Source organism: Cupressus sempervirens, chromosome 1 (assembly GCF_028749045.1).
Source record: "Cupressus sempervirens isolate cs-2001-9-10 chromosome 1, ASM2874904v1, whole genome shotgun sequence".
In the NCBI taxonomy this organism is placed as follows: domain Eukaryota; kingdom Viridiplantae; phylum Streptophyta; class Pinopsida; order Cupressales; family Cupressaceae; genus Cupressus; species Cupressus sempervirens.
Window position 1 is genome coordinate 4,182,738 of NC_143118.1, and position 26,318 is coordinate 4,209,055.

The 26,318-nt window shown below is 34.6% G+C and overlaps 1 protein-coding gene across 7 annotated transcripts in view; it reads left to right on the forward strand.

Moving 5' to 3' along the window:
• LOC149575848 (uncharacterized) overlaps positions 1-26,318 on the forward strand; it is a 273,561-nt gene that overhangs the window by 158,788 nt on the left and 88,455 nt on the right. For 5 of the 7 annotated variants that reach the window (XM_089815776.1, XM_089815784.1, XM_089815787.1 and 2 more), the window contains one exon: positions 16,872-16,994. In XM_089815776.1, the coding sequence (XP_089671902.1) occupies positions 16,872-16,994 (123 nt within the window). Of the gene's footprint in view, positions 1-9,747; positions 9,869-16,871; positions 16,995-26,318 lie in introns of all 7 variants that reach the window. The other 2 variants (XM_089815777.1, XM_089815779.1) reach the window with 1 other exon arrangement.

The window sequence follows — 26,318 nt, forward strand, 5'->3', positions numbered from 1 at the left end:
TCTGGTTTAAAGAGTAAACAATTATTTATAAACTAAATAAATGATATTGGAATGTATCCTACCATAGAAAAGTTTAGAAAAAAATGGAATTATATGTCATACAACAATTTATTTTGTTATAAAATATTAAAATTAAAAACAACCCATGTCAGTAATGATGCATTGAACAAAATTGCCAATATCATTATCCTAAATTTAACATGAATATAAAAAAAGTACAGCAAAACTTAACCGGTTCAATATAATTGCAATGCACTTCCTACACGTTCTTTAAATTTGCCACATTTGAAGAAAACATATTTACTCTTTGTTCGATATTGCACCCATCTTGTACTCTTGCAATGTGCACTTGTTTTAAAACATTCTTCTTAATATAGACACTTATATAGCTAACATTTTCAGCATGCAGAACATGGACTCTTGCCATGTAAAAGATCGAGATGAAGTCCAACTAATGAAATTGAGGAGGTTGTAAAGTCTTCAGAAAAATCAAGATTACTATACCCGCAACAAGGATGAAATAGTTCCTCATAGGCAAATGAAAGCAAAATGGAATAAAATTAGAACAACCCCCAACCAAAAGCACAACGAGTGTGGACAATGATAATATTAGTATAGTAATAGGTGAGTAAAAGTTTTCTAAAATAATTAACAATAAGTAAAATTGAATATCTAGTCTATGCTTTAAAAATTAAATACAATAATAAGCTAAGCTACCGGTTCGGATTTTGGTTCAGATGTGGGTTCAACATTTTGGTTTGACATTCACTCAAATTTTTTTGGGCTTGGGTTTGGGTTCATCTATACAAGTTAAAAGAAAAATGTAAAAACATTTTGTAGCAAATACATTCATACACCATTATGCTAATATTAAAGCAACTTAGTAAAATACACCACGACATATATTAATGATTTAGTTCGAATGACATGACAAAATGTCAAAATACACCACCATATCAATGTTTCAATTCAAAAATAGTGATGTCAACATTACTAATCAGTCACATGTGATCAAATATCATCAAAAACCATCAAAGAAATCTTCATTATTATGCAATTACATATTAGCAGATTAGAAGTACAATTAGTGCCACTAGTATTAATAGTCTTAGCCATAGTCTCAGGATCAACTTCAACATCATTAAGTATCTCATGATCACCATCATCAATTGTAAGTGCATCAAAGTGAGTTTCCAACTCCGCATACTCTGGTTCAACATCCCAATGTTTTGCCTCTCCTTTTTTGTAGGTATTATCTTTGTGAGTTTGTGAAATTCAAGTTTGAATGCACAAAGACAAATTTATTTGCCTTCTTGGAGTTTAGTTGGTTACATTTTATTGAGTGGATGAAGGATTATGTACTTTAATTCCTCTCAGATGATGATGAACTAACAACCTAACAAGATTTTTTGAAATTATAGAGTGAAAAGTTTTGAATATTAATCAACAAGAAATTAGAATATCAAGATTAAAGAACTTACCCATGGTAAAATTTTAATGGCAATGGTTTGCAAGTGCTGGTAGATTTTTCCATGGAAATACCATCGTTAATGAGCATCAACATTGTTCTTGTCTTCAAGAGCTTCAAGACCACAATAATTAGTGCTCATAAACTCATAAATATAGACAAAACAACAGGTTGTAGATTCTCGGGAAAGAGTCTTCAAAGGGCTTCCTTGTACCTTCGAGCAACTTTAGGATCTCTGTATGGGGTAACTCTAGTTGTGCACTCCTTGAGGACCAATTCGCTACAGATGCTGGGGCTCAATGCAAAGGGGTAGTCATTTTGTTCCATCTCTCTACCATGATTACCTGTAGCTCCTCGAAAAACATTTCAACAGGATCTTGCTCTTTCTCATTTATGATATTTCAAATATCCTCAATCATGGAGTCAATGCCATCATATACCTCACCCAAGCAAGGCTTATCCATGTCAGTATATTGGATCATGCCTAATATAGGCTTGGTGAACTTCAGAAGTGTTAGTAAACAGTTTTGTCCTTAGAATAGAAATGCAAACAATGACTCAATAGGTTTCAAAAGAAGAACAAAATGCACTAACGATTGGATAGATTATCGTTTTATTGATAATCTTCCTTTGAATTGAGAGGTATAGCTCCCTCATAAAAGATATTCAATGAATGTGATATCTGGCTATGTCTTTAACCTGAAGACACGAAGGGTTTTTCAGACATTCATCCATCAATATGGAATAAATGCGATCAATAGATTGCTAAACTAGAAATGAATGAAAAACTAGTAAACAACCACAGGACTATCTACTATGTTTCCATATTACAGAGAAAATTGAGAAAGCTGTAAACATCTTTATGCAAAAATGTGAATACATAACCACAAGACTACATATATCACATTAGACATAGTAATAAAGAACCGCATCTAAAACAGAAATAAAAGGACTCCAAAATCCTTTCAGATAAGAAACACAAATGTATATGATTGTAAAATCTAACACACTTATGTCCCTCTTTATTTTAGAGACATGATAAAACAATAATAGTATTGTTCAATCCCCTTATCACAGTCAATCTGCATAAAATGAAACTGCTTCCTCTGTTACAAAATAGAAATCTCTTCTCCCTGTAGCAGCAGCTATAGAACTCCCCCCAGAAAAAGAAGAATCTTTCTCTTATTATTCTCTGTACTGTTTATCTTCTCCTTCTGTCGATTCTTTTTCAGTTTGAATAACTGTTTCTTGAAACTGCTCCCAACCTTTCGTATTCCACTGTCCATTATTGAGTAAGAGTGATGTATCAAAAAAGATAAACATAATGTTTAATAAACATTATGATATTTCTTACATTCGTCCAAACTCCTCTTATGGACACCTGTCACTACAAAAATGAATTGCATGTGTAGGTTGGACAGGTGGTGTATGCTGGTTACAGGGTACTGTCATGATCTTGTAACAGTCATAACTTTTGATCCGTTGTGAATTTTGCAAAACGGTTTGGAGGGAATTTAGATAACTAGGTTTCCTCAAACATATCCAAAATTCAGCTCAATCCAATGGTTGGATTAAAATCTATGGGCCCTGCAACATGACTGTTTTTCTGACTGCAGAACATTTTGCATTTGCTGGTATGTTGACAGACCTGCATACAGTCCATCATAACTTTTGACTTTGACCAAATTTTGAAAATCGCTTCCGTGAAGATTTATAAAACTTGATTTTCTACAACTTATCGAAAATTGAGCAAAATCCGACGGTGGGATAAAAAGTTATGCTCTCCGGATTGTGACTGTTATTTTAATGCAGACAGAAATCTGTAGTTACAGGCTGTATTAAAATTGACAACAATATAAACACCAATACCTGCACTTGAATCTCATGTTGGAATTTACTTTCTGTACATCTCGTTATCCACCACCACCTTCAAACCTTGGATCTTGGACTTCGAACCTTGAAACAGGATCAGAGCTTGATTTTAAACTTGAGCCACAAATTCGAACTGATGAATCTGAGCCTTTGATCTGTGAACTGCATACTTGAAACTGTCCATGAGCTTTGCACTTAAGAATGGTGGATTCTTTTCAGGCTTCACCATTTCAAATACAATTTTGAAGCTCCCAATCTTGATTGAATCATAATGATTCTCGAACTTCTGACTGCCAAGGCTGAAACTGAAACTTTGAACTAACACTGCACTTTGCACCAACTCCAACATGAACTTGAAGTTGAAGTTGAACTGACACGAAACTTCAACTTCAACCTCCCCATATGTGAGTAGGAATGCTGACAAATAGGAGAATGGCTGGCCTGATTTTAACATTTTGTGCTAATGACAGAACTTGAAGTTGAACTTGAACTGGCTAGAAGATTCAACTTCGACTTCGACACTCGAAAGTATATTATGAAATCATTGAACTTGAAGTTGAACTGACCCGAAGGTTCAACTTCAACTTCAACTTGGACACTCCCACGACTTAAATGTTTGACGTTAAGGCTGAAGAAAAATATAAGTGTAACAAGAAGGTACTCAACACGACCCCACCAAGAGTCATCTAGTATCAATGCCTTAATGACAATTTCCTTGGCACTATTAGATTGCCTCCATATGCTCCAATTAGCACGGATTATCATTCTAGATAATGCCTCTTTAACCTTGACAAGGTGTCTCAAAATAATAGTGTTGGAGGCAAAGCTTGTCTTAGCAACCTATTTTAAGATCAAAACAATAATAGATTAGAAATTTAAAATCAAGATTAAAATTAAAATTTAAAAATATTGAAAGTTTACTAAACCAAAGTGACTAGATTTCTAAAACATGTTTAAATTTTAAACAATTGAACTTACCTCAAGAGCTCCAATTTCAAGAATTGTCTAAATATGGCTTGCGTCATTTGGTGGTTTCTGATAAACATTTGGATATTCTATGTCACTTCATACAATTTTTTTGTCTACTCAACCTTAGTGCAATTATTTGCAGCATTAGGTTGAGTGAGTGCATAGCACAAGGTGTCCAAAAAATTTGTTTGTACCACTCCTGAAACAATAAGCCAATAACCCTACAATTCTTGGCATGGTCGGTTACTACTTGGACAACAATTTGAGGGCCAACTTGCTCAATGACTTAGATGAGAATGTTTGCAATAAAGGACCGTCCATTACGTCTCCTTCACAACCCACAACTTTCAAAAACATTGCACCTCTTTCCATCCACCCAATACTATTGTTACATCTATTTCGATCCATGAATCCTTGATGGGCAACATGGCAGCCTCTACACTAGCCACCTCATCATCCAATAAAGTGGTGTGTATCTTCTCATAACTAGGGCCCTTGAACCCCTTTGGAGCCTCATTAACTGCTCTCACCATGTATTGTCAATATGGTGAAATGACAATCTGTTTGCATAGGCACATCTTGCTATGGCTTGATTGACAAATTGTCTAGCTTCATTTTGAAATGATTGCTCTTTTACTTACAATTTGTTGTTGAGGAGAACGCAAGAATGGATGGCACTTTGCGGGTGGTTCATTGGGACTAGTAATTGAAGTCAGACGATATTGTTCCTTTCTTTGAAGGCCTATCACTTTGCAACGGGTGAGAAGAACTTGTCCTCCCAGCAACTTCATCTGCTTGCTTTTGTTCTTGAATGTATTTGTTCACAATGTGGTTTGGAAGGAGGGTTTTAGGTAGCACTCCGTCAACTCTTGGCTTCCCTATAAGAGCTACTAGATTCCTCTTTGTAATGGTTGGAAATCCACACATAACCTCCATTGGGCATTGGTCAAACCTTGTCCACATATTTCAATAACGGGGAACGCCTGTCTATTTTGAAATGGGGCTTTTTGGCGCCAGAACCACTTGCAACCATTCTGTAAATGTACAAAGAACACGCAACCATTATGAACCATGAAATAGTGATTTAGAAGAAAAGAAGAGTTTGACTATGTGAAATGAATGCTCGACATTGTAATCGTATTTAACTTTTATGGAGGTTTTTTGTTATGTGATGCACATGTGGTATTCAAAACTTAATTACTGCTGCAAATAAAGATATACTTCTTGTATTATTAATGCTAATCAAGTGAAAGGGAGAGGTACTATCAAGAGTATTGTCAAGCTTGTAAACCAAGGCTAGGAGACCATACTCAACAGGGCTTGACTATGGTCATTATCATAAACTATAGTAAACACTCCACCTTACTGGAAAACCACATTTACCACTAGAACACAACCCTCTACCAGGAATATCAATGTAGGTGGTGAGACAATAAACAAGATTGTTTATATTTAGCAAAATCAAGGACACAATAGACATGCAAAAAATACACATCCCACAAAGATTTCGAAAGACACATTTCTTGCTTCATTAGTGCCAAGTTAGCCCATTTTTTTCTGGTTAGAGGCTTAAGTCCCAACCTCTTGAAAGAAATTCGTATCATTTGATAAATTTAATACTTTCACAAATTAGAGTCGCATCGGCGTGTTAATTCATCTACTCTATTTTTATATGGTCTTTAATATGGTCATTTTACATAAAAATATAATTTTCTGTTTTGTTAGCATATCTATACATATAGATATAATTATGGTTGTGTATCTTTGCTTCAAGTCCTCATTTTTTGTGTATCAAGCAACCATTTTGTGTATCTCTACTTCAAGTTTTCCAATTGTTGTTTTTCTCCAGCCTAAGTTACCAGATTCTCTCCAGCAACCCTCAAATTCTGGTTCGATTCTATCCAAAGTCTGGTCCTTGTCAAATTCTCCCCAAATTCTCCTAGAGAGCCACAGATTCTCTGCAAATTTTGTCAGAGGAATTTGGGCAGAATTCAGAGCGAATTTTGAAGAATTTGCTGCCCAACAGCCGAACCCGAGCTGAATTCGGTCTCAACACAAATTATTTTTACTTTAAAAAAAAGTTTTTTTTGCCTAATTTAGTTTATTTGATCCTCCCAACCCTAAAAGTGACCACTAAAAAGGCCAAAAAATATGGTTTATATGTCATTTATGCATTTGTGAGTCAAAATGAGAACTTGCTTATAGAGAAATCCAAATTGACAATTAGTGAAGTCCAAATTGACGATTATAGAGGAATTTCTTTAAAAAAACTATGATATATTCATTGAATCTAGGGCTTAAAATCTGAATCTCAGCTTTCGATCTAGCTTGGTTAGAAATCCTCTAACCAATATAAAAAAAATTAAGAAAACTGCACTTAGCTTTTGATGATTCCTTTCATTCTCAAAGTGTCCCTTGATAGGGAAATATGTCCATGCGTGCAACCAAACAAGTGTATGATGTTGTATGTATGGCTAAATGATGCAATTAATATCCTATTATATTGAAACATAGACATGGTGGTGTATTTTGCTATGTTGCTTTACTATTAGTAGAGTGGTGTATGGATTTATTTGTTGTTGCATACACACACACACACATATTATAAAAAAACATATGTTTTGGTATAGAGGAACCCAAAATGAGTCCGAACCCAACCCAAAAAATATTTGGATGAATTTTCGAGCTTGAATCTCGAACTTGCGTCCGTACTAGAATCCAAACAGGCAACTTAGCCTCCAACAAGTCTATTGCCAGGTAAATGGTTCCTAGTCTCACAGTTTGTCATCAAGTAAATGTTTCCCAATCTCTTAGATTCTCCCGTTGGGTAAATGTTCGTGTTCTTTTAGAAAACGTTTATCTTCGTTTCTAAACCTTTATAAAATAAATGGCTGCCTTCATTTTACCTTTTTAACTTATTTGGAATTCTTGGTCAATCATTGCTTTAGGGATGACATGTAAAAAATAAGCCATTAAAAGCTGAAAAAACATTGCACTTAAGTCCAAATTCAGCTTCAATTTGCTTGACGACAGTCAAAGTCGTTCTGGGTTCGAAAAGAAAAACCAAATTTCATTGACAAATGTGGCAAATTCGTCCAGGGTCCTATGGACTGAATTTTGTCATGAATGAATCAGGCCGTTGAAGAATTTTGAGTGATTTTGAATCACATACAACTCCACAATGAATTGACTTGCATTACTGTGAAGCAACAAATATGGTAACTTAGATTATAAGTATAAATGGCAACAAAAATAACTCATCAATTTAAACCATATAATCTCATGTTTCAAACCATTTTGAAGATTCAAAAATATTTAATGCTAAGGATCTATTTGTGACGCTTGGAATTTGGTGGTTCCATGTTGCAATGTTCCATTTACCCTCAAGTTGTTCACTCCAAAATGAACGTATTCAAGCTGCCCTACTAAGTAAGATTCATAATTCACTTTCCTTATTTTTCTTCTACAACAAATCATAGAGTATATATTACTATTGGTGCAACCATTGCACCTCCTTTGGGGCAAGCACTAGTAGTATTTCATTGTTGCCCTAAATGAAAAGAACCTTCTACATTTTGTATTGTTTCATCCTCCAATGCAAATCTTAGCTTCTTTAAGTTACCTTTACCGCCTGAAAATTGTTGTTCCTCTTGTTGTTCATTGTAAATGTGCTTTGGGACTACGATTTCAACAATTCATTGCTGCCTTAGTAAAGATGAATACATTGTTTATTTCAACAGTCCGAAGTCATTCAACATTTAATTGTATTATGTTTTTAAACTGTTAGAAAGTTTCAGAGCTTTTGTTCTCTTTTATATGTGCCCTATGCGGACAATGATTTTTAAAAGTTAATTATCAAATAATTTCATCCAATGTAAGCTTATCATTAATACATCTATGCAAGATGTGGAAACAAATACAAAATTCACATTATTCTTTCTAGAAAACTTAAAAATATGCGTTCATATTGACTTCAATGGTTTAAAAAATAGGTGGTCTCATTGGCTGTAATGATTCATAAAATTGGCAAGGATGATATCGACCCTTTTATCTAATGAACTCCCATGGATCATACATTGAAAACTGGTCATTATAATGTCTCATGGGATTTAAGCTATTTATGTTGTGGATATCCATCAAAACATAATAAGAATTCTTTTGTTTGTCACAAAAATTACATAGAGACAACATATCAAACTCTTTTTCAGAGAACTTATTGAACTCTTTTATCTATTGAATTCCTACGGATCATATATATGGCTTGTAAATTTTGTCATAATGTCTTTTGCGACACAGGCTATGTATGCTATGGATATCCATAAAAGCATAATAGAACTATATTTTGTGTCACAATATTGAATAAAAACATACAGAGAGAGCCTATCAAACTTTTTTATCTGATGAATTCCTACGGATCGTACATTTTGCTTGGAAACTGTTTGTTATAATGTATTGTGAGACATAAGCTACATTGTATGTTATGGATATTCATCAGGGCATAATAAAACTTGTTTAGTTTGTGACAATAAAGACACAGACATAGCTCATAAACTATATGTCATAATGTCTCTATGAGATGTAGGCGTTTCCATTGAGGAATTAAGAAATATATTTTTGTTCTAAAAAAAATCTATGAAAATGTGGATGCATGCTGAAATCACATGGTAAAATGCCTTAAGTAATGGTGGTCTAATTGACTGATATTATTGCAACAACATTGCTATAAATTACTTTGGATGCCTTTTTTTTGCTGCTGTTGGCAAGCGACCCAACTTTTATTTATCAATCATTTGTCTTTTTTCTTTTATAACTTTGCACGCTTGCTCTCTTTTTTCTTCAAAATAGAGGTGCCATCGTTTGCATGGTGTCCAAAATTTTGGCACATTATTTTGTTTCATTGAGTGAAAGTGGCTTGGCTGTACTTTATTTAACTTTTAGGGTTAGTGTGTTTTATCCTCTTTTTATATTTGTCTTTAACATCTTATAGCAGGTGATGTCTACTGAGGCAATAGGAGGTACTAGCATATGATTTTTTCTACATACCTGTTTCCATAGCAGTGTAGGTATTGGCATATTGCATATTTGGTAGGACTAGATTCTTATCAATAAAGTTTGGTTGCAACCACCGTTCATTTCCAATGCTTATAAAACTGATTAATGGCTGCAACTATATGTATTCTGGCTTTATATAGGCATGTCAAGTTCTGAATAAATTGTCAATTTGTTGTATTTGTTCTATCATTTGGTATCAGAGCATTGAACCCTACCGTGTCTGTAATCTATGATGGAAAGGGAAATGGTAGAGAGTGAGCCTGTGACTGGATGAGCATGGCTACCAAAGATGTGCTGCATATCTGTAGAGTGTTACTATCATATCATTTTATGTATTTTGGTTGATCATTCGAATGTCGCTAATCCTCCACTGACATTTTTCTCAGCAGTGTAATGTCCATGAAGTTGCAGAAAGTTACAATAGAAATTTAAGTGCTATTGCCAGTAGAATGAAACGATGGAGCATATTCTGTCTGAAATTTCACAGCAAGTACTTCATAGTACAAGGTAAACTCTTCCTAGGGTAGGCAAGACTTCATAGAGTTTCCATTAACGGGTGGTGTGAGTATATTAATGTGTGAGTTGTTTGATTTTGAAGTTGTGAAGGAGATTGACAGACATTATAGTTTTATTTAGCGCATAGAGGAAGCATGACATACTGTTTGACAGAATGCCTGTAATTAATTATATGGATGCATGAGGGATCTGATGTGTTGTTCTTGCTAAGGGACTCATGTTTGGTGTATCTTCTGTCTTGTTGCCAAAATTGTAGATTTTTTTTTTGGTGGCTAATTGGAAGCACGACTCCCTTCTCAATCGTGAAAGTGCTTTTGGTGGAGACAATTTAAAGTCATTTGTAACCTCTCTCTCATATCTTTAAATTTTGAATATGATTTATTGAGCATCGAAGGAGATGTGGACTTTCGGAGGAAAGGCATCTCATGCACAGATAGATTGGTGGTGATTGTTTTCATAACAGTGGAGGAGGCGTTAGACACACTCGAAGGAGATGTGGACTTTTGGAGGAAAGGCGTCTCATGTGCAACACTAGAGGAGGCATTAGACACTGAGAGGAGTTGTGGAATTTCGGAGGAAATGTGTCTTATTGTGCAAGGGAGTTGGGAACACTCGTGTTGTGAAGACAAGAGATAGTTTTTGCGGTCAGGAGATCTACTGATGCGATTAGTTTGGTACTTCTTGAGCAAGTGAGGAGGATTGATGAAGATGCTTCATCGAAGTCTCTAGAGGGTTGGGTTAAAACCCTTGCAACTTCCACTCTTATTTGGATTAATGCAATAGGGGGGGGGGGGATGTTGGCATATTACATTTTTGGTAGGATTAGATTCTTATAAATAAAGTTTGTTAACAACCACTGTTGCTTTCCAGTGGTTATAAAACTGTTTAATGGCTGCAACTATATATATTTTTCCTTTATAAAGGCACATCAAGCTTTGAATATCAATTCATTGTATTTGTTCTGTCAACTACAACATGTCTCCAAAATGTTTCTTACTTTGTCAAATCTTATATTTGTTTATTTTGTAGAATTGTGGGACTCTTCAAGTCAAACAATTGCAGATTTTTAGTTGGAGTCTCTTAAAGTCATCACATTGAAAGATATTTTATGTTTGTATCTCTCTCTTCATATTCCCTGTGTTTTGAGTCGCTTAACCTAAATGTGATACAACTACATGCTGAAGCCTTGATTACTTCTCCATAGAGTTTGTCCTGCATTTTGTCTCCACAAAATGTAGGTAACAGTATGAAACTTTTTCAACTTAGTTTTGTTTTTCTCTTAGTTAGTTCATTATTTAATTGGCTAACATTGATCAATCAATTAACCCTAATTGCTATAATGTATCCTTTTACTGAAGGCTTTCGTCAAGTCTCTTTTAATTTTTTTTTTTTAATAAGCCTATGCATGCTTGATTTTTGAAGCCTTCAATGTCCTTTTTCACATTTTTGAGTGTGTGTTTATTTTCTTTTGGTATTTTAGTTTTTTTCAATCTCTTGCTTTTGGTTTTCCCTTCGATTCGGTATATCTTAGGGCTTAATCGGGTTTGACAATCAAAATATATGACAATTTAGGTGCTCAAAAAGTGTTACCTCCAGATGCAATTGCATATTTTAAAATATCAATGTTATATTTTAATGTTGACATTCACTTTTTGAAAAATATAATAAAAATTCACTTTATGTTATGTTTTTAAGTTACTTTATCACTTAAGTCACTATAAAGCACTTAATGTTATATTTTCATGTTGAGTTAATTTTTAATTTTTTCACTTAAGTGATTTTCTTAACTATATAGTTTGATTTATTTTTTGAGTTACTTTATGTTTTAATTCAAAACATCTAAAATAATATTTGTTAAAAAATTTAGCCTCATAGTGAATTGAAGCAAATTCCATATGTAATATACGTTAATATATATGTGTGTGTTGATGGATTTATGTTGATATCCGTAAATATGCCATTCCAAGAATATCACATTGAGATGACATATCTCCATATGCTTGAGAGCATGTTGTGTTCCATAACAAATTCTTCCTAGCTAAGAGGGAGTGTTAAGATTATAGCTATAGTTGGATTGGTTTCATCTTAAGATGCAATGTTGATATACATATCATATATATATAATATTATAATTATACTACATATATATAATATTATAAATATATATATATATATTTTATTATATATATAATATATATTATACATATATATTATACATAATACATATGTTATATTTTGATTTATATTGTTAATATATATTGTTATAATGATTAATCATAGAGACATCTCCCTTCATGAGACATGTCTCCTACTCTTATATTTACAAGAGATTGAGATATGCATTTGGAACATATCTATAACAATGGTGATATAATTACATTTGTAGAAACCAATCCATGTTACTTAACAATATTAGTTTTTGAATGATATTTGCACATGATATATTAAAATATATAGTGTAAATATTGTTTTTGACCCAATGAAGTGATGTTTCCTCAAAAATCAATTAAATATGTGCTTGATTGATCATTTAAGTTGTGTAAAAGCAAATTTCAATTCATTTACATTTTTCCATGCAATAGACCTCCGAGAGTGCGTTTTGCACTAAAAATGCATGTAGTAGACTTCGTAGAGTCCATTTTGCATAGAAAACTTGCTTTACATGTAATCCACTTTTCATGTAATTACATGTTGAGTCCACATTTTGGCTTTCCAAGGTCAAAATTGTCAAAAGCATGCTACATGTTGCATATTTATTAAAATATGTAATGAGGGCTCGAGCGTGCATTTTGCATTGTTTGCCCATGTTGCAAGTTTTACAATATTTAATGAGACTTGGAGAGTGCATTTTGCTTACTCAACCTCTAAAGGTATAACTTTAAAGCATGTAATCAAGGCCCAAAGTGTGCATTTTGTATCATTTGCCCTTGTTGCAAGTTTTAAAACATGTAAAGTTACTCCAAGAGTGCGTTTTGCATCTAGACTCCAAAAGCATGTTTTAAAATATGTAATGAGGCTTGGAGAGTGCATTTTGCCTCTTACATGTTATTTAAAATATGCAAAGGCACCCCAAGAGTGCGTTTTGCATAAAAGACCAACATAGATGCATTTTTAAAACATGTAATGCCTCTCCAAGAATGCGTTTGGACTCCCAATACATGCATTTGCATTTTGAGACCACATTTTTGTTCTCCACCAAGAATGTCTAGATCTTCTCATTTCATGGCATGATATCCATGCAATAGGGGGCGTTTTTTCATTCTCATGCATTTCCATGCCCTAGGCGTTGCTTTTCCTTGCAAAACCGATTCATTTCTTTGTATCTTGAGTCCACATTTTGCCCAAAAAAATGCCCAAGTTTGGAGTTTGGAGATCATGTTTTGGGCCAAAGAGAAGTCGTTTTGACCTTTGGATACTTGATCTTGCCATTGGAGGTTGCGTTATTACCTCTTAATGCCAAAACCAATTCCTGTAATGGGAGATTGAGACCACATTTTTGGTCAAAACCATCTAAAGACATGGTATTTTGCAAAAATGTCTTTCATAGTGGGGATTTGAGGGCATCTTTTTGGCTTCTCCATCCATAAATGCCTCATCTATTGCTCATTTCGGATTCATCATTGTGAGGTTTGAAAAGGTCAAAATTTGGTTTGAAAGTTTCAAAGTTGGAGATAAGTCTTTCATTGCAACTTCTTTCTTTGGATTTTTGGCTCTTTCAACTATGCTTGTCAATTCATGCATTTTTGCTATTTTGTTGCATTTTAAGGCTTGTTATTGCACACTTGTTTAGAGACATGCCATGTATTGTGCAAAATTCCTTTAAATAAGATGAAAACTTCAATTTTTGAATGCTTGGAATTTCCCCAAATTCCAATTTCGAAATTGCATATAGGAGAGCAACTTGATATTTTGTCATGTTTGAAAGCTAGGGGTATGTTTTTGTTTTGCTTGTTTGTTTGCTTGCTTGTCTTGGAAGAAAGTTGAAGAATTTTTCCCAAGAATGCAAGTGCATATTGCATCCATCCACTTTCCACCTTTCCATGCAAATGTATCACATCTTTTCGTATCTCACCAATTAATTTCAAAGCATATTGCATCCATTTCGTTCATATACAATTACATATTGACAGAAATTACATGTAATCTCATTCTCCATCCTCAATTACATATAATTCCATCTTTCATATGCATTTACATATAAATCCATTTTCCAAACCCACTTACATGTAATCTCATCCTTTGAACCTAATAACATGATTACATCAAGTCACAATTACATGTAAATCACTTTACATGTAATTGCATCCAAAGAATCCAACTTTGGTAAAAGGTCACTCTTTAAACACCAAAGTCGCCATTTGCACGCATCCATATGCAAACCAACTTGTATTCTTGTCCATACCCACAAAAATCCATTACACGCAATCCATCCTTCTAAGTCTGACTTTGGCCCTTTCCATCTAAATACATATGCTTTCCGATTCATTTCCAACCAACATATGTGTTTCATAAGTATCTAATCCATACTTCGAACACTCATCCCTCATGGATTTGTCATTGTAACTCAAATCCCAAAGTTTTCATGGATCCAATCTCATTGGAAGATGTTTTCATCTTCATGTTTTGGTGCACTCTTCAAGAAGATATGCTTTGATCCTTAGGAACTAGTAATTCATTTGGTCTCCATTTTCCCAATGGTTGTCTGAGAACGCGAGTTTGTGTGGAATGCGCCAAGCACTTTGCTTCGAAGCAAAAAAAAGGAAAAAAAAAGTTAAGGTGCTGATGGAATATTGTTCGGAGTTTACATATGGACACCATTGAGAAGGTTCTCAAAAAGTATCAGAGACTCTAGAATATGCCAATCTACGAAGGAGAATTCATGACAACTCGAATGAGAAAAATCTTGATTACTCATCGAAGAGAATGTAGTGGTGCATAATACAGGAATTCTCAATCCCCCGATCATCATGAAGTACAAGGCACTTCAGAATAATCCTTAGGATTATTCTCTCTACTTCTGTCTTCTTCTTTCTTTATTTTCATGCATGTAGTTAGAGAGGATGTATTGCATGAAATTGTATAATTACATGTCCTTATGATATGTAATCCAATAATTTCTCCCGTTTAGTTAGAAAAGGTCAAAGTTGGTTGAGTTGCTCCCACTTTTTCCTCCTTTTTCTCAACTCCTTTTCCTATATAAAGGAGTGCCCCCCCTCATTGTAAAAAATCATCTTTTGTTGTACACAAGAAAGCTCTGCCAAACTTGTGCAAGCAAAAGTTTGATTGTGTAGTTCTAATTTGGGAGAAAAGTGAATAAAAAAGGCAATTGGATTTGAAGTTTTGGCTGGAAGGAATTGTGAAAGAGCAAATTAGAAGCTTTGACTATAATTTGTGCCTATTGTCTTTGAGTCATGTTATTATTGTGTGTGTTCAAATATAAGAGCATAGTGGGTTAAGAAGCAATCAGAGCTGAAACTTTGACTGAGAGCGTTTGTGGTGATACATAGACCGGAAGCTTTGACTATAGCTTGTGTTACAATCTCAAACTCACAAAAAATGGTTAGAATTTCCCTACTTCTGGAAGTCTTTGCACCTCAATGGTAGAGGTTTTTCTTATAGAATAGATTAAAACTAAAAATAAGTTATAGAATAGAGATCATCTATTTTTGGAAGTCTTTACGCCCCAATGATAGTGATTTTTCTTATAAATTAGACAAACAAGACTTAGAGCCAAACCGATATGCTTTCAATCAGCCTTTGAGTTGGTGTTGGTTTATCGGTATCACTGTTTCTAGCTCCTAGATAGAAGTGTAGTTAGAGATTTTATCTTGCCCATTACTCGCTCTGCAGGTAAGTGGATTCTTTCCTGAAAGTTAAGAGGAAAGAATATTGGTAACACCCCTTACGAATCTCTTAACTTCTTGCTTACCTTGATTTGATCCAAGGAATGATGAGAAGGGGGAACCTTCCCTTTAAGGTAGGTGAGACTTTGTCTCATACACTGTGGCTGGTCATCCCATTTTGCAATTGGATTTTCACAAAACTATCAGTTGCAAAGTATCCACCCAACATGTATCTCTCTCTTCAAATTCTCCGCGTGTTGAGTCACTTAACCTAAATGTGATACGACTACATGCTGAAGCCTTGATTAGTTCTCCATAGAGAATTTTTGTGAGACGAGACCATCTGAAGTGTAGACTTGAATTTATTATGATAGAAGTACGACAATATATTTTGAATCCAAATTTGTAGTACCTCACTTTGTAGCACACCTGTAACCTTAAAAATATTTTTTCTTGCTGCTTAAATTGGTCTTCTAGCTGTATTATTTTATGAATGCCTTTTCAAGACCCCCAGCCTCTGTATGTATTTATATTTAGTGGTTTTGAAAATGCAAACTGTTTTCTATTGTATTTTATTTTCTTCTGTCCTTTATTGTGATTTTGAGTGAAAGGAATTGAGGCGCTATGAACGAAAGCATCACATACAGCAAGATTTTCCTAAGCTTCTCTCTAAGCTACAAGCATATATGCAGACTGAAACTGCAATTTTATGACAAATAGAAATACTGTCTGCAATGGAGTTAGTAAACGGGCAAGAAGTTCTATTTTTGATGTAAAATCTTTTTTTGTTCTATTTTTGACAAATCCTCACTTTTCACGGAATATTGTATATATTTACATGATGCACAAAGCGTTTACTATCTTTAAATTTATCTTTAGATTGTATTGTACAAGCATCTACCAATGACCATAGTGTTATTATGGTTAATATGGGTTGACATCTTTTATGCTAAGGTCCAGGATTTGCTTGTTACTATTAAATTATTAATGATAGATTTATTGACTTATGTTTGTATATTATACCAAAATTTGAACTCATGTAGTAATTGTAAATGTCTTAAGAGACTATTGGGAATATTTGCAGTTGTTCGATGTATAATTTTCACAAGGCAAGGATATTTTATAACCTAATTTTACATTTTTTTATACAGCACACATATGGAAACCAGTATGGATGAAACATATACATCTCAGAGGTCCAAGCAACAGTCATTTTTTGCCTGCTACTTACTTTGTTCTTTGAGTCCTCGTTATAAGGGTTGCACCTATATCGGGTATGATCTCTTTACATCTTTATTTTACTGGAAGTAACAGTCCAAGTTGGCAAGAGGCAAGTTAAAATATAGAGTAGAAGACCTTTACATGAGATTCATTAATTCAAGGAAAAACACTTTAGGCAACTGTATAAAGTTTGAAATGATAGTTCATAACATTTAGATAATGCTAGATCTTGTTATAGTTACCGATCATATGGGTCAAATGAAGTATATTTTTGCAGAGGGAATTTTTTCCTTGCCTGAGATTTTAAATTTATTTGGTAATAATCAATATTTGTTTTAATTGCAAACTCACTTTTAATTGGAATGTTTTCAAATCAGTCTACTACAAAAGTGGGTAATAATATTCATTGAACATTTCATTTGCTGTCCTTGCTCTACTGCATATTACTGCCTTTAGATACCCACGAAGATAAGTTTATTTGAAAACTATAATGGTTCAAGCGTGTTTTATTGCTTTAAACATCATGCATTTTACATGTTATCTCCTTCCTTGCCTCCTGTATGGTTGATCCTTGTACTGTAATTTTAGGCATTTGAGTTAAATAGCTTTATCCAGAGACATATTGAAACATTGGTAAATGATGACCATGGGTCATCTAAACTATCCGCTGAACAAATCACATGAATTCAAACTCAGAGTTTGATGCATTTTCTCCTTGTGATTGTTTGAAGCTAGAAAACAATTCGATCTTATGGTTTTGTAAACAACTTTTCTTGACAGCCAAAATGGTTGTGTGTAAGGTTGTACTCTGAATGACTCATTACCTCTTCTTTGGAATGCTTATAGAGCCAACTTTCCAATCTTGCCTAGAGTTCTTTTCAGTATTTTCAATGTCTTGGATGATATTAATTTAGAAAGTCAAATGTGTGCACTATGACTGTAGAACTCCCCATTGGGATTTTACTCTAATGTCTCCTAGGATTCCCAAATAAGGTATGGAGTATATTGAGGAATGTAAATTACCAACTTTATATCTCGATTCAGAAAAGTGAGCAACTGCGCTAGTTATCATTATGAAAGATGAAGAAACATATAACCAACAATGTTATAAAGACAATTGTAATGATCATTACAATTTACACTTGGGATTCAATAATACATTCCCTAACTACTTTTTGTCATTGTGAGTCCCTTCGAAACAGCATATAAGTAGCCTCGAGCATATTACTTTCCATCAAGCCTAAGAGCATGGAATGACACTCACCATTTGGCCTTCTATATATATGTGTGTGTATATATATGATTGCAGGAATATGTGATATGTATAACATTCCTATTCCCTATTAAATGGAAGACAAATAATAAATCAGCTAGATCAGAATGCACTAGGCATCATACCAAATGGAACACAAATAATGAATCAGCCAGAACAAAATGCACTATGCATCATACCAAATGATTTTAACAATTATAAGTTTGTAGTCTAGTTTCATCATTTATGAAACTCAAAGTTTCTTCCTTTCTTTGGGATTGGTAATTTTTTTATATTACTATTAATATTAAAATGAGCATTACATGCCAATACTTCCATCATATGTAGAAAATTCCATGTGTACTTCCATCGTAAAAACCATTGACCCCTGTACATTGGTTATCACTTGTATACCACAAAAATCCTCTTCACTTGAAAGGTAGTATCAATCTGAGTAGTGCCCATTACAGTTGATACAAAACCATTCACAAACATCAAAGCTACACTTATTATCATCTCAAAAATTTGATTGACTATAATGTTGCAAACAACATCTCAAATTCAACAAAAAACAAAATTTACAATTGAGATTGATCATACCCGAGGTTTTGAAGAACTCGTATCCTCAATGCCATCCTTCCTTCTCATTGATGTTTTATGTGATCCCTCCTTTGCAATCACACACCTAATCCTCTTCCCCTACGATTGCCTTTAGGATTCCTTTGTCGTGGATCCCATTGGCTTTCTAAGGTGGTTGTTGCAAAACCATTTCTCCTCCCTCACCCACCCCCAAATCTCTATTGAGATCAACTTGATTGATAGTTGAATCCCTCTAGTAGCTTGCCAATTTTAGTTTGAGGCATGATTTATCAAACTCCTATCTCTGCCTAGAATTTATCACCATCTCCCAATCCACCATATAATTGCACATTGCTCGCCACATTTTTGTGCATTCATTTTCATGTCTTGGTAGTTGGTCCTTACCTTGTATATAGCACGAAGGGTGGATATGTCATCAGTATCTAGGGACATACACCCAATCGCCATTTTCCTATTGGAAACCCTATACCTAGCTCTGCATTCTAAAAGAAAGACTGAAGCCCAACTCTCCACTCTGGCTTTACAAACGTCACCATGACCCTCCAAACCTCTTGAATACTACTACGTTCCAAACCCCATGCACAAAAAAGAGAGGACCTATCCGCGTTTGCCCTCCGTGTTTGCCCATGGTTTGTAGTTTGCAATCAAGAAATCGATTCCAAGAAACCTACAAACTATAATGATAAAGTAGGGATGATTTGTAGTAAAGACATTCTTGAGTCTCTCTCTTGACACTCTACCTTAAAATGACATTTTTTGTTTGAAGGAGCATAGGCTGAAATTCGCCTCCATCACTAGCCACTTCACCTCCAACCTCTTCATTCTCAATGAAAATACATAGGGAAAAAGTGACCATTTTTATTGCCTTGATATGTGTGTTCCCAGGTAGTGTGTTCATTCACTTTTGTCCTTTGAGTGCGTGAATTTTCCCATCAACATTCCCTTCACATTGAATGTGGGTCATATCACCATATACCTTCGTCTGTATTTAAATTTCAATTGTAGTTGTTGTGTGGATATTTTGCAACCGACAGTTTTGGGTAAAAATTCAGTCGCAAAATAGGATGAGCAGCCACAGCGTGTGAGACAGAGTCTCTCCTACCTTAAAGGGAAGGCTCCCCATTCTCACTGTTCCTTGGATCAACTCAAGGTAAGCAAGAAGTCGAGAGATCTTAAACAGGGTATTACTAATATCCTTTCTTCTTAACTTCCAAGAAAGGATCCACTTACTCGTAGAACAAATAATGGGCAAGGTAAATCTCTAACTACACTTCTATCAAGAGCTGGAAACAGTGATACCGATAAATCTTCACTAACTCAAAGGCTAGCTAAAACATACCGGTTTGGCTCTAAGTCTGGTCATACTTCTATATGGTAAAAGTTTTACAATTAGGGCACAAAGACTCCTAAAAGTAAGAACAATCTAACTATTTTGCGAATTAAGATGAAAATACAAGCCACAGACAAAGCTTCTAGCTATGGATTTTCACAATTGCTCCTGGTCAAAGCCCGAGCTTCAATTGTTTCTTAACTCTTTGCTATCAATCACAAGATACAATATCAATGACAAAAGATAGTACGAATCAAAGGTAACTTGAATGAATTATAGACAAAGCTTACAATTCACACAAATAACAATCTCACTTAATCAAAGTTAAATCTCAAATGCTCCTTTGTATTCACTTTCTCTCAAAATAGTGCTATACAAACAAAGTTCTGCTGGCACAATTTCTCCAGAGCTCTCTTGCATAAAGATAATGATGATTTTACAATGAGGGGGCACTCCTTTATATAGGCAAAGAAGTTGAGAAAAAGGGAGAGGAAAAAGTGGGAGCAACTCAACCAACTTTGACCAAGTCTAACTACAGAAACTAATAGATTACATGCAACTGCACATGCAACTCGCATTACATCTTTTACATACATGCAATTCGCATTACATGCAATTACACTTTATCATGTAATGCATTTTAAACAACTATGAAGTAGAAATTACATAACAATCTTAAAGATTTCTTCTTAATGCCTTGAATTTCACAATGACATCACGCACTGTTGGAAGATCAGCAATCTCCATAGTCTTTGATATGGCTTCGATTCTCACTACATTTTCATATGCTGATTGCACAACTTTGGAATTTTCTGTTGTGGTATCTAACAAGTGTTTTGTCAAAGATTTGTACAAAACGAACTTGTTCATTGTGTGTGAACCAAAATCTTCGGAATCTACATCAGCATCGATTCTGATTGTATATTCTGAATTCACTCTCTCTGCTGCCAAAAGATTACCAAGATTATCAGTAACACGGCATCCGAATTGCTCCAAATCACAAGTAAGGCTTGTTTCAACTGCTTGACAATCTTCAAGAGCCAGTTGCAATTTTGTGATCAACTTTCTTAAGGTCTCTTCCTTGTAACCAATGAGTCCTTGAAATCTGAAGAACATTTCACATGACAGAAGAACGTCAGATGAGACCATAGCATTTAGATCAAACTTTATCATTTCATCCCAATCCTCAAGGATTTCCTTCAGGTTATCTGCTTCCTGAGTCAAAGAATTAGTTCCATTTTGTTCATCTCTTTGATACGCTTTAGAACTGCAAGTGTCTCTGTGATAGCTCGAACTCCAACAATGATTTCCTGTATCCAAGACTTAGCAGCTTCAATCAACCTTCTCTCTTTAGATGTTTATGATGCAACAACATTCTGAGAAGATTGCTTCTGGATGACCTCATTCAAACGAGCTATTTCCTATTTCAATTGATTCTCCTTTTCCCAAAGCTCATGACTGCTTTTTGATACATTTGCCAATGCATCATGAGCATCTTGTAAAGAACTCAAACGAGATTGCTTTCCAATTTCAATCTTGGTAAATTTATAATCAGAGCTAGTGAGTTCTTCAACAGGTTTATCTACTAAGGGCTCAACAACCTCAACATACTTGGTTTTGTCAGAATCAACCAAAATTCTAGAAACAATCTTGTCCTTCAGAGATTTGGATTTAGTCTTCTTCACAGGAAGATTGTCAGGAGGAACAACCACCTTCCTTCTCTTCATTGTTATTCTACTCAACCATGCAGGTAGGCTGAAACTTTCATCTGTAGAAGCAAGCACAGTGCAGACCATTGGCATTGATCCAAATTGTATATCTGTAGTGACTGAACAAGATTTAGTTTGCACTGCTGTAGGCATAGGAACATGTTGTGAAGATTCTGTCATGAAAAGTTCAAATCCTGTCAAAGATGTATCAAGTTGGAAAACTTGACCACTAGTAAGAGTTGGAAAATCTTCAAACACATTTGCTAAGTGTTCAAATTGATCATGTGCAGGAACACGAGGAGTAGTAGATGAAATCGGAAGAGCCATGGTATTAACTTCTGAGACGGGAATAGAGTGAGTGAAAACAGTAGAAAATAAATCTACATCATCATCAACCTCATGCAAAAAAGACTCTTCATGTGGAGAAGATGTGCAAGCTTGTGCAGGCTTGGGAGGAGATATGATTCTAATTTCTCCTTCTTCATCTGAATCTTCTTTCTCGGATTCTGTTTCCAATTCTTCTTCTGATTCTGTCACTGATTCTTGAATTGGTTCAAGAACTTGGGATGATTTAGTCCCTTTTCTGCCCTTTAATTTGAATTTGAGAGTATTCTTGACATTTGAAGATGAAGCACCATCTTTCCCTGTAATTTCCAGTTGTGACATCCTGCCAGGAGGACCAAAGCTTCCACAATCCAAACCCATTTTAGGATTTACTCTTTTTAGGCCTTTACTTTTCAACCACTTGTTAGTGTTTGCTAAGATGGATTGAAACTTGTCCATAATAGATGTACCTTCTTTTTGTTGCCATTGAATAGGAAAGGACACATTTTATCAAAACCGGCTTGATGAAATTCCGGTTCAAGGATGTTGCCATCATCTTTAACTTGAAAATCTGGAGGGATTTCCAACATATTAAGATCGATTATTTGTTGCAAGGTTAACCTGCAATAATCCATCTTCATAATATCAAGCTCTGTTCTCAAGTCAATCCAAATGTCTTCAATTTGATGAACATGAGTATAAGCCCTCTTTATCTGAGAGTTCATCTCTCGATAATCAAAGTCAAATCTATCTTTGAACCTCTTCAATGTAATTAATTGCAACTTTGCTTCCATATTCTTCGCTTTAGGCACAAAAACAATTGAATAATTGTCAATAGATAAAGGCCTAGCTGAGGTGATGCCAAATCCGGGCCTATGTGACGCATGCTGATCATTCTGCATGTCCATGAGTTGTCTAGCTAACTCCATTAGAATGATTGGATTTGTTGCATAACTAGGTAAGGTATACGGCTCTCTTTTGAAATATCCAACTCTCAAGTATGTGAAAGTGGAAAATTGAAGAAAAATGCAGCCGTACTAGTTTTACCTTTTTCCGTGCTGCATCGGACACTCTTTTGATACACAACTGTTTGTCGAACAGACATCTGTAATGTCCAAAGAAAGCATCTTGGACTTTTCTGTAATGATATTTACTGTTAGCCAAAGTAATTTGGTCATAGTATTCCCAAACAAGTACTTGAAGACGATCACCTTTGGTGGAAAGCCTTGAAAAAGATCCCATGGTAGCAACAATATAAACTAGATATGAATTCATGTAAAAAGGTACTGATGTTCCTACATTGCATATCTGCTGATAGATCACAGTACTAATAAGCTCTCCCCAAAAGATGTGTTCTTTGTTCTCTTTGATTTGAAACATAAATTTGTACATCCATGGCTCAAAGTCGGAAGAATCCTTAAGACCACAGATCCTACTGAGAAGGATGATGAGATCCTTGTATTCCTGTTTAAAATTGGACTGATGAAGAGTCTTTGGCCACTTGGAAAAATTACTTCTTTTGTTGTCTAACCAGTAAAGGTTGACATACTTCTGATAGTTGATTTTTTGTTCATTCCAACAAGCCAATGATGAATCTTTGGTCAAGTCAACACATTCTAATTTTCGAGGAACTTTGAAGATTTGTTCAATCACACTTTAGGATCAAGGCTAATGATGACTTTGCCATCAGTGTCTTTGATATTCCTTGTCTTCGGAGTGAATCGCCGAGCACATCCGTAAACAAAATCAGGTTCTATGGCCGCCATGGGAAATGTAGAAACCAAATGAATGTTGCTTCTTTTAATGCGTTTCATCTCATGCATAGCTTGAGCTTCAATCCTTTGTAGAAAATCGGCTACATCTACGTGACCAATCTTGGTGTCAGTATGTTATCCAGAACAGACATAACTGAAGAAGGAACTGCATGAGCCAATTCTTTGTCATATTGGTATTTCATCTTGCCCTTGGATTTGGAAGGTGAGGACATTTCTTGTGTTCGTACTATAACACAAAAATTTCAAAACACGAATACATCGTCAGAAGGAATCTCCATGTAAGTGGATTCCAGAGTAGTAGTGAAGATTCGAAAATGAGTGACTTTCAAAGAGAAAGCATATGCATATACAACGGAATGTGAAATGAAATGAAATGAAAGTATGAATATGGAAAATGGAATGAAATAGAATGGAATGAAAATGCGCCAAGGTGAAACGCATGGGAATGCGTGCAAAGTGAAAGTTGCTGATTTCAAAAGTGATTTAAATGTTTTCAAAGCTTTATTGAATGCAACATGCATATATGTAAAATGCAATATGTAACGGAAGGTGGAAAGTGAAATGAGATGTAAGTGCAAATGAAAGGTACACTTTACGTGTACATGTGGGTGCAAATGAAGGATAACACGTAAAATATGTTATGAGGTGGAAACATGTACTCATTGATGTAAGTGCGAATGCATATATGAAGATGGAAATGAAACAATGAAGGTGAGATAATGAATTATATAGTCACTTTTGGAGGAAGAAAGAAGTCAAAATTCATGGCAAGCGAAAATAACATCTTTTTTGTCTTTTCAAAATATGACTTTTGATCAAAATCGGACCTTTTGGATGCAATTACACGTAAGGCATTTAGTGTAATCATGTCGTGCGAATGGAAGCGAAAAATGAGATAGATGAAAATGAAAACGGAAAATGGGATTACATGCATGTGCGGATGGCAAATGAGATGATAAACATGTAATCGCATTTTTTGAATGAGATGTGAGATGTAATGACATGGAAATGGAATGTGAAAAATGATAACGCTTTCGCATGTAATGAAGGAAAAACTTGAACTTGCAACTTCTCCAAATGGAGAAAAATCGGCAAACAAACACACAAAATCAAAACAAAAGAAAAACATACCTTTGAAAACAACTCAAAACATGCCAAGATGCAATGCACTCCAAAGATGAAATTCGAATTTGGAACTTGGGGAAGAACCAAAGACATCAAAATGAAAAAGAAATTCATATTTAAAGGAAAAATGCATATTCTAAGGCCAAGATTTTTACAAATGGCATCCATTCAAGGATTTCATGCATAAAATCAGCAAGGATAAGCATGAATTAAAATGTAAGAAAGAAGAGGTCCACTTACATGATGAATATGTGCCAAAAATGAAGGAAAAGATGCTCTTTGTTTGAAATTTTCTTCAAAAGTGATGAGAACTTTTCAAATCTCCAAAATCCGAATGATGAAGGGCAGCAAACAAGGAGATTATTTAGCAAAATGCCAAAACGTGCCCTAGATTAGCTCCTCCTTGCAACGTTTTAAAGATTGCATGTTCTTGAGCCGTTTTTGCCAAAACAAGCAAAAAATGTGATCTTCAAAGTAAAACGTTTTGATGATTTAACACCAAAATAATGATCCTCAACCAATGTAATCACCTAATGAGGTAAAAACGACTTGATCTCATGCAAAAACATGATCAAACTTGGCAGATATATGGAGTTCTATGCAAAAAATGTGCCCTAGCTTGGGAGTTTCAAGCACGCTTTTGGGTGCAATAACTTGATTTTTGATGAGGGCACAATGATCACCTCTCCAAAACATGATGAATGCAACTGATTTTATTCAAATCCATGGAGAAAATCAAAAGTTATGAGCGAAATCGGAGGTTTTTGGAGCAAGAACATGTTTTCTTCACATAATAGGACATTTTTATGTTCATTACATATTTTAAAACATGTTGGAAGGCAAAAGAGGACCTTTTTGAGTCCAATGCATGTTTTAAAATGTCTTTGATCAAAATCTCAATTTTTGAAGCCCATTACATATTTTAAAATGTGCAAGTCTCCAAAATTCAGTTTTTGGAGTCACTTACATATTTTATAAACATATCTCACCTTTTTCATGCACAAGCATGGAAACTCAACTTTTCATGTTATTGCATCAAAAGGGTCCACTTTTACAAGCTTTTGATGTAATGACTTGAAAAAGGTCCTCAGAATGAGTTTTCATATGCATTAGCATGAAAAGTTTCCACTTTTTATGGTTTTTTACATGCATGTGCACATAAAATGTCCATTTTTAGGCTTTGAAGTTATGCATTTCACTTATTTTTATAAAAATGTCAACAATATGGGTCAAAAATAACATTTATGCATTATATTAATCAA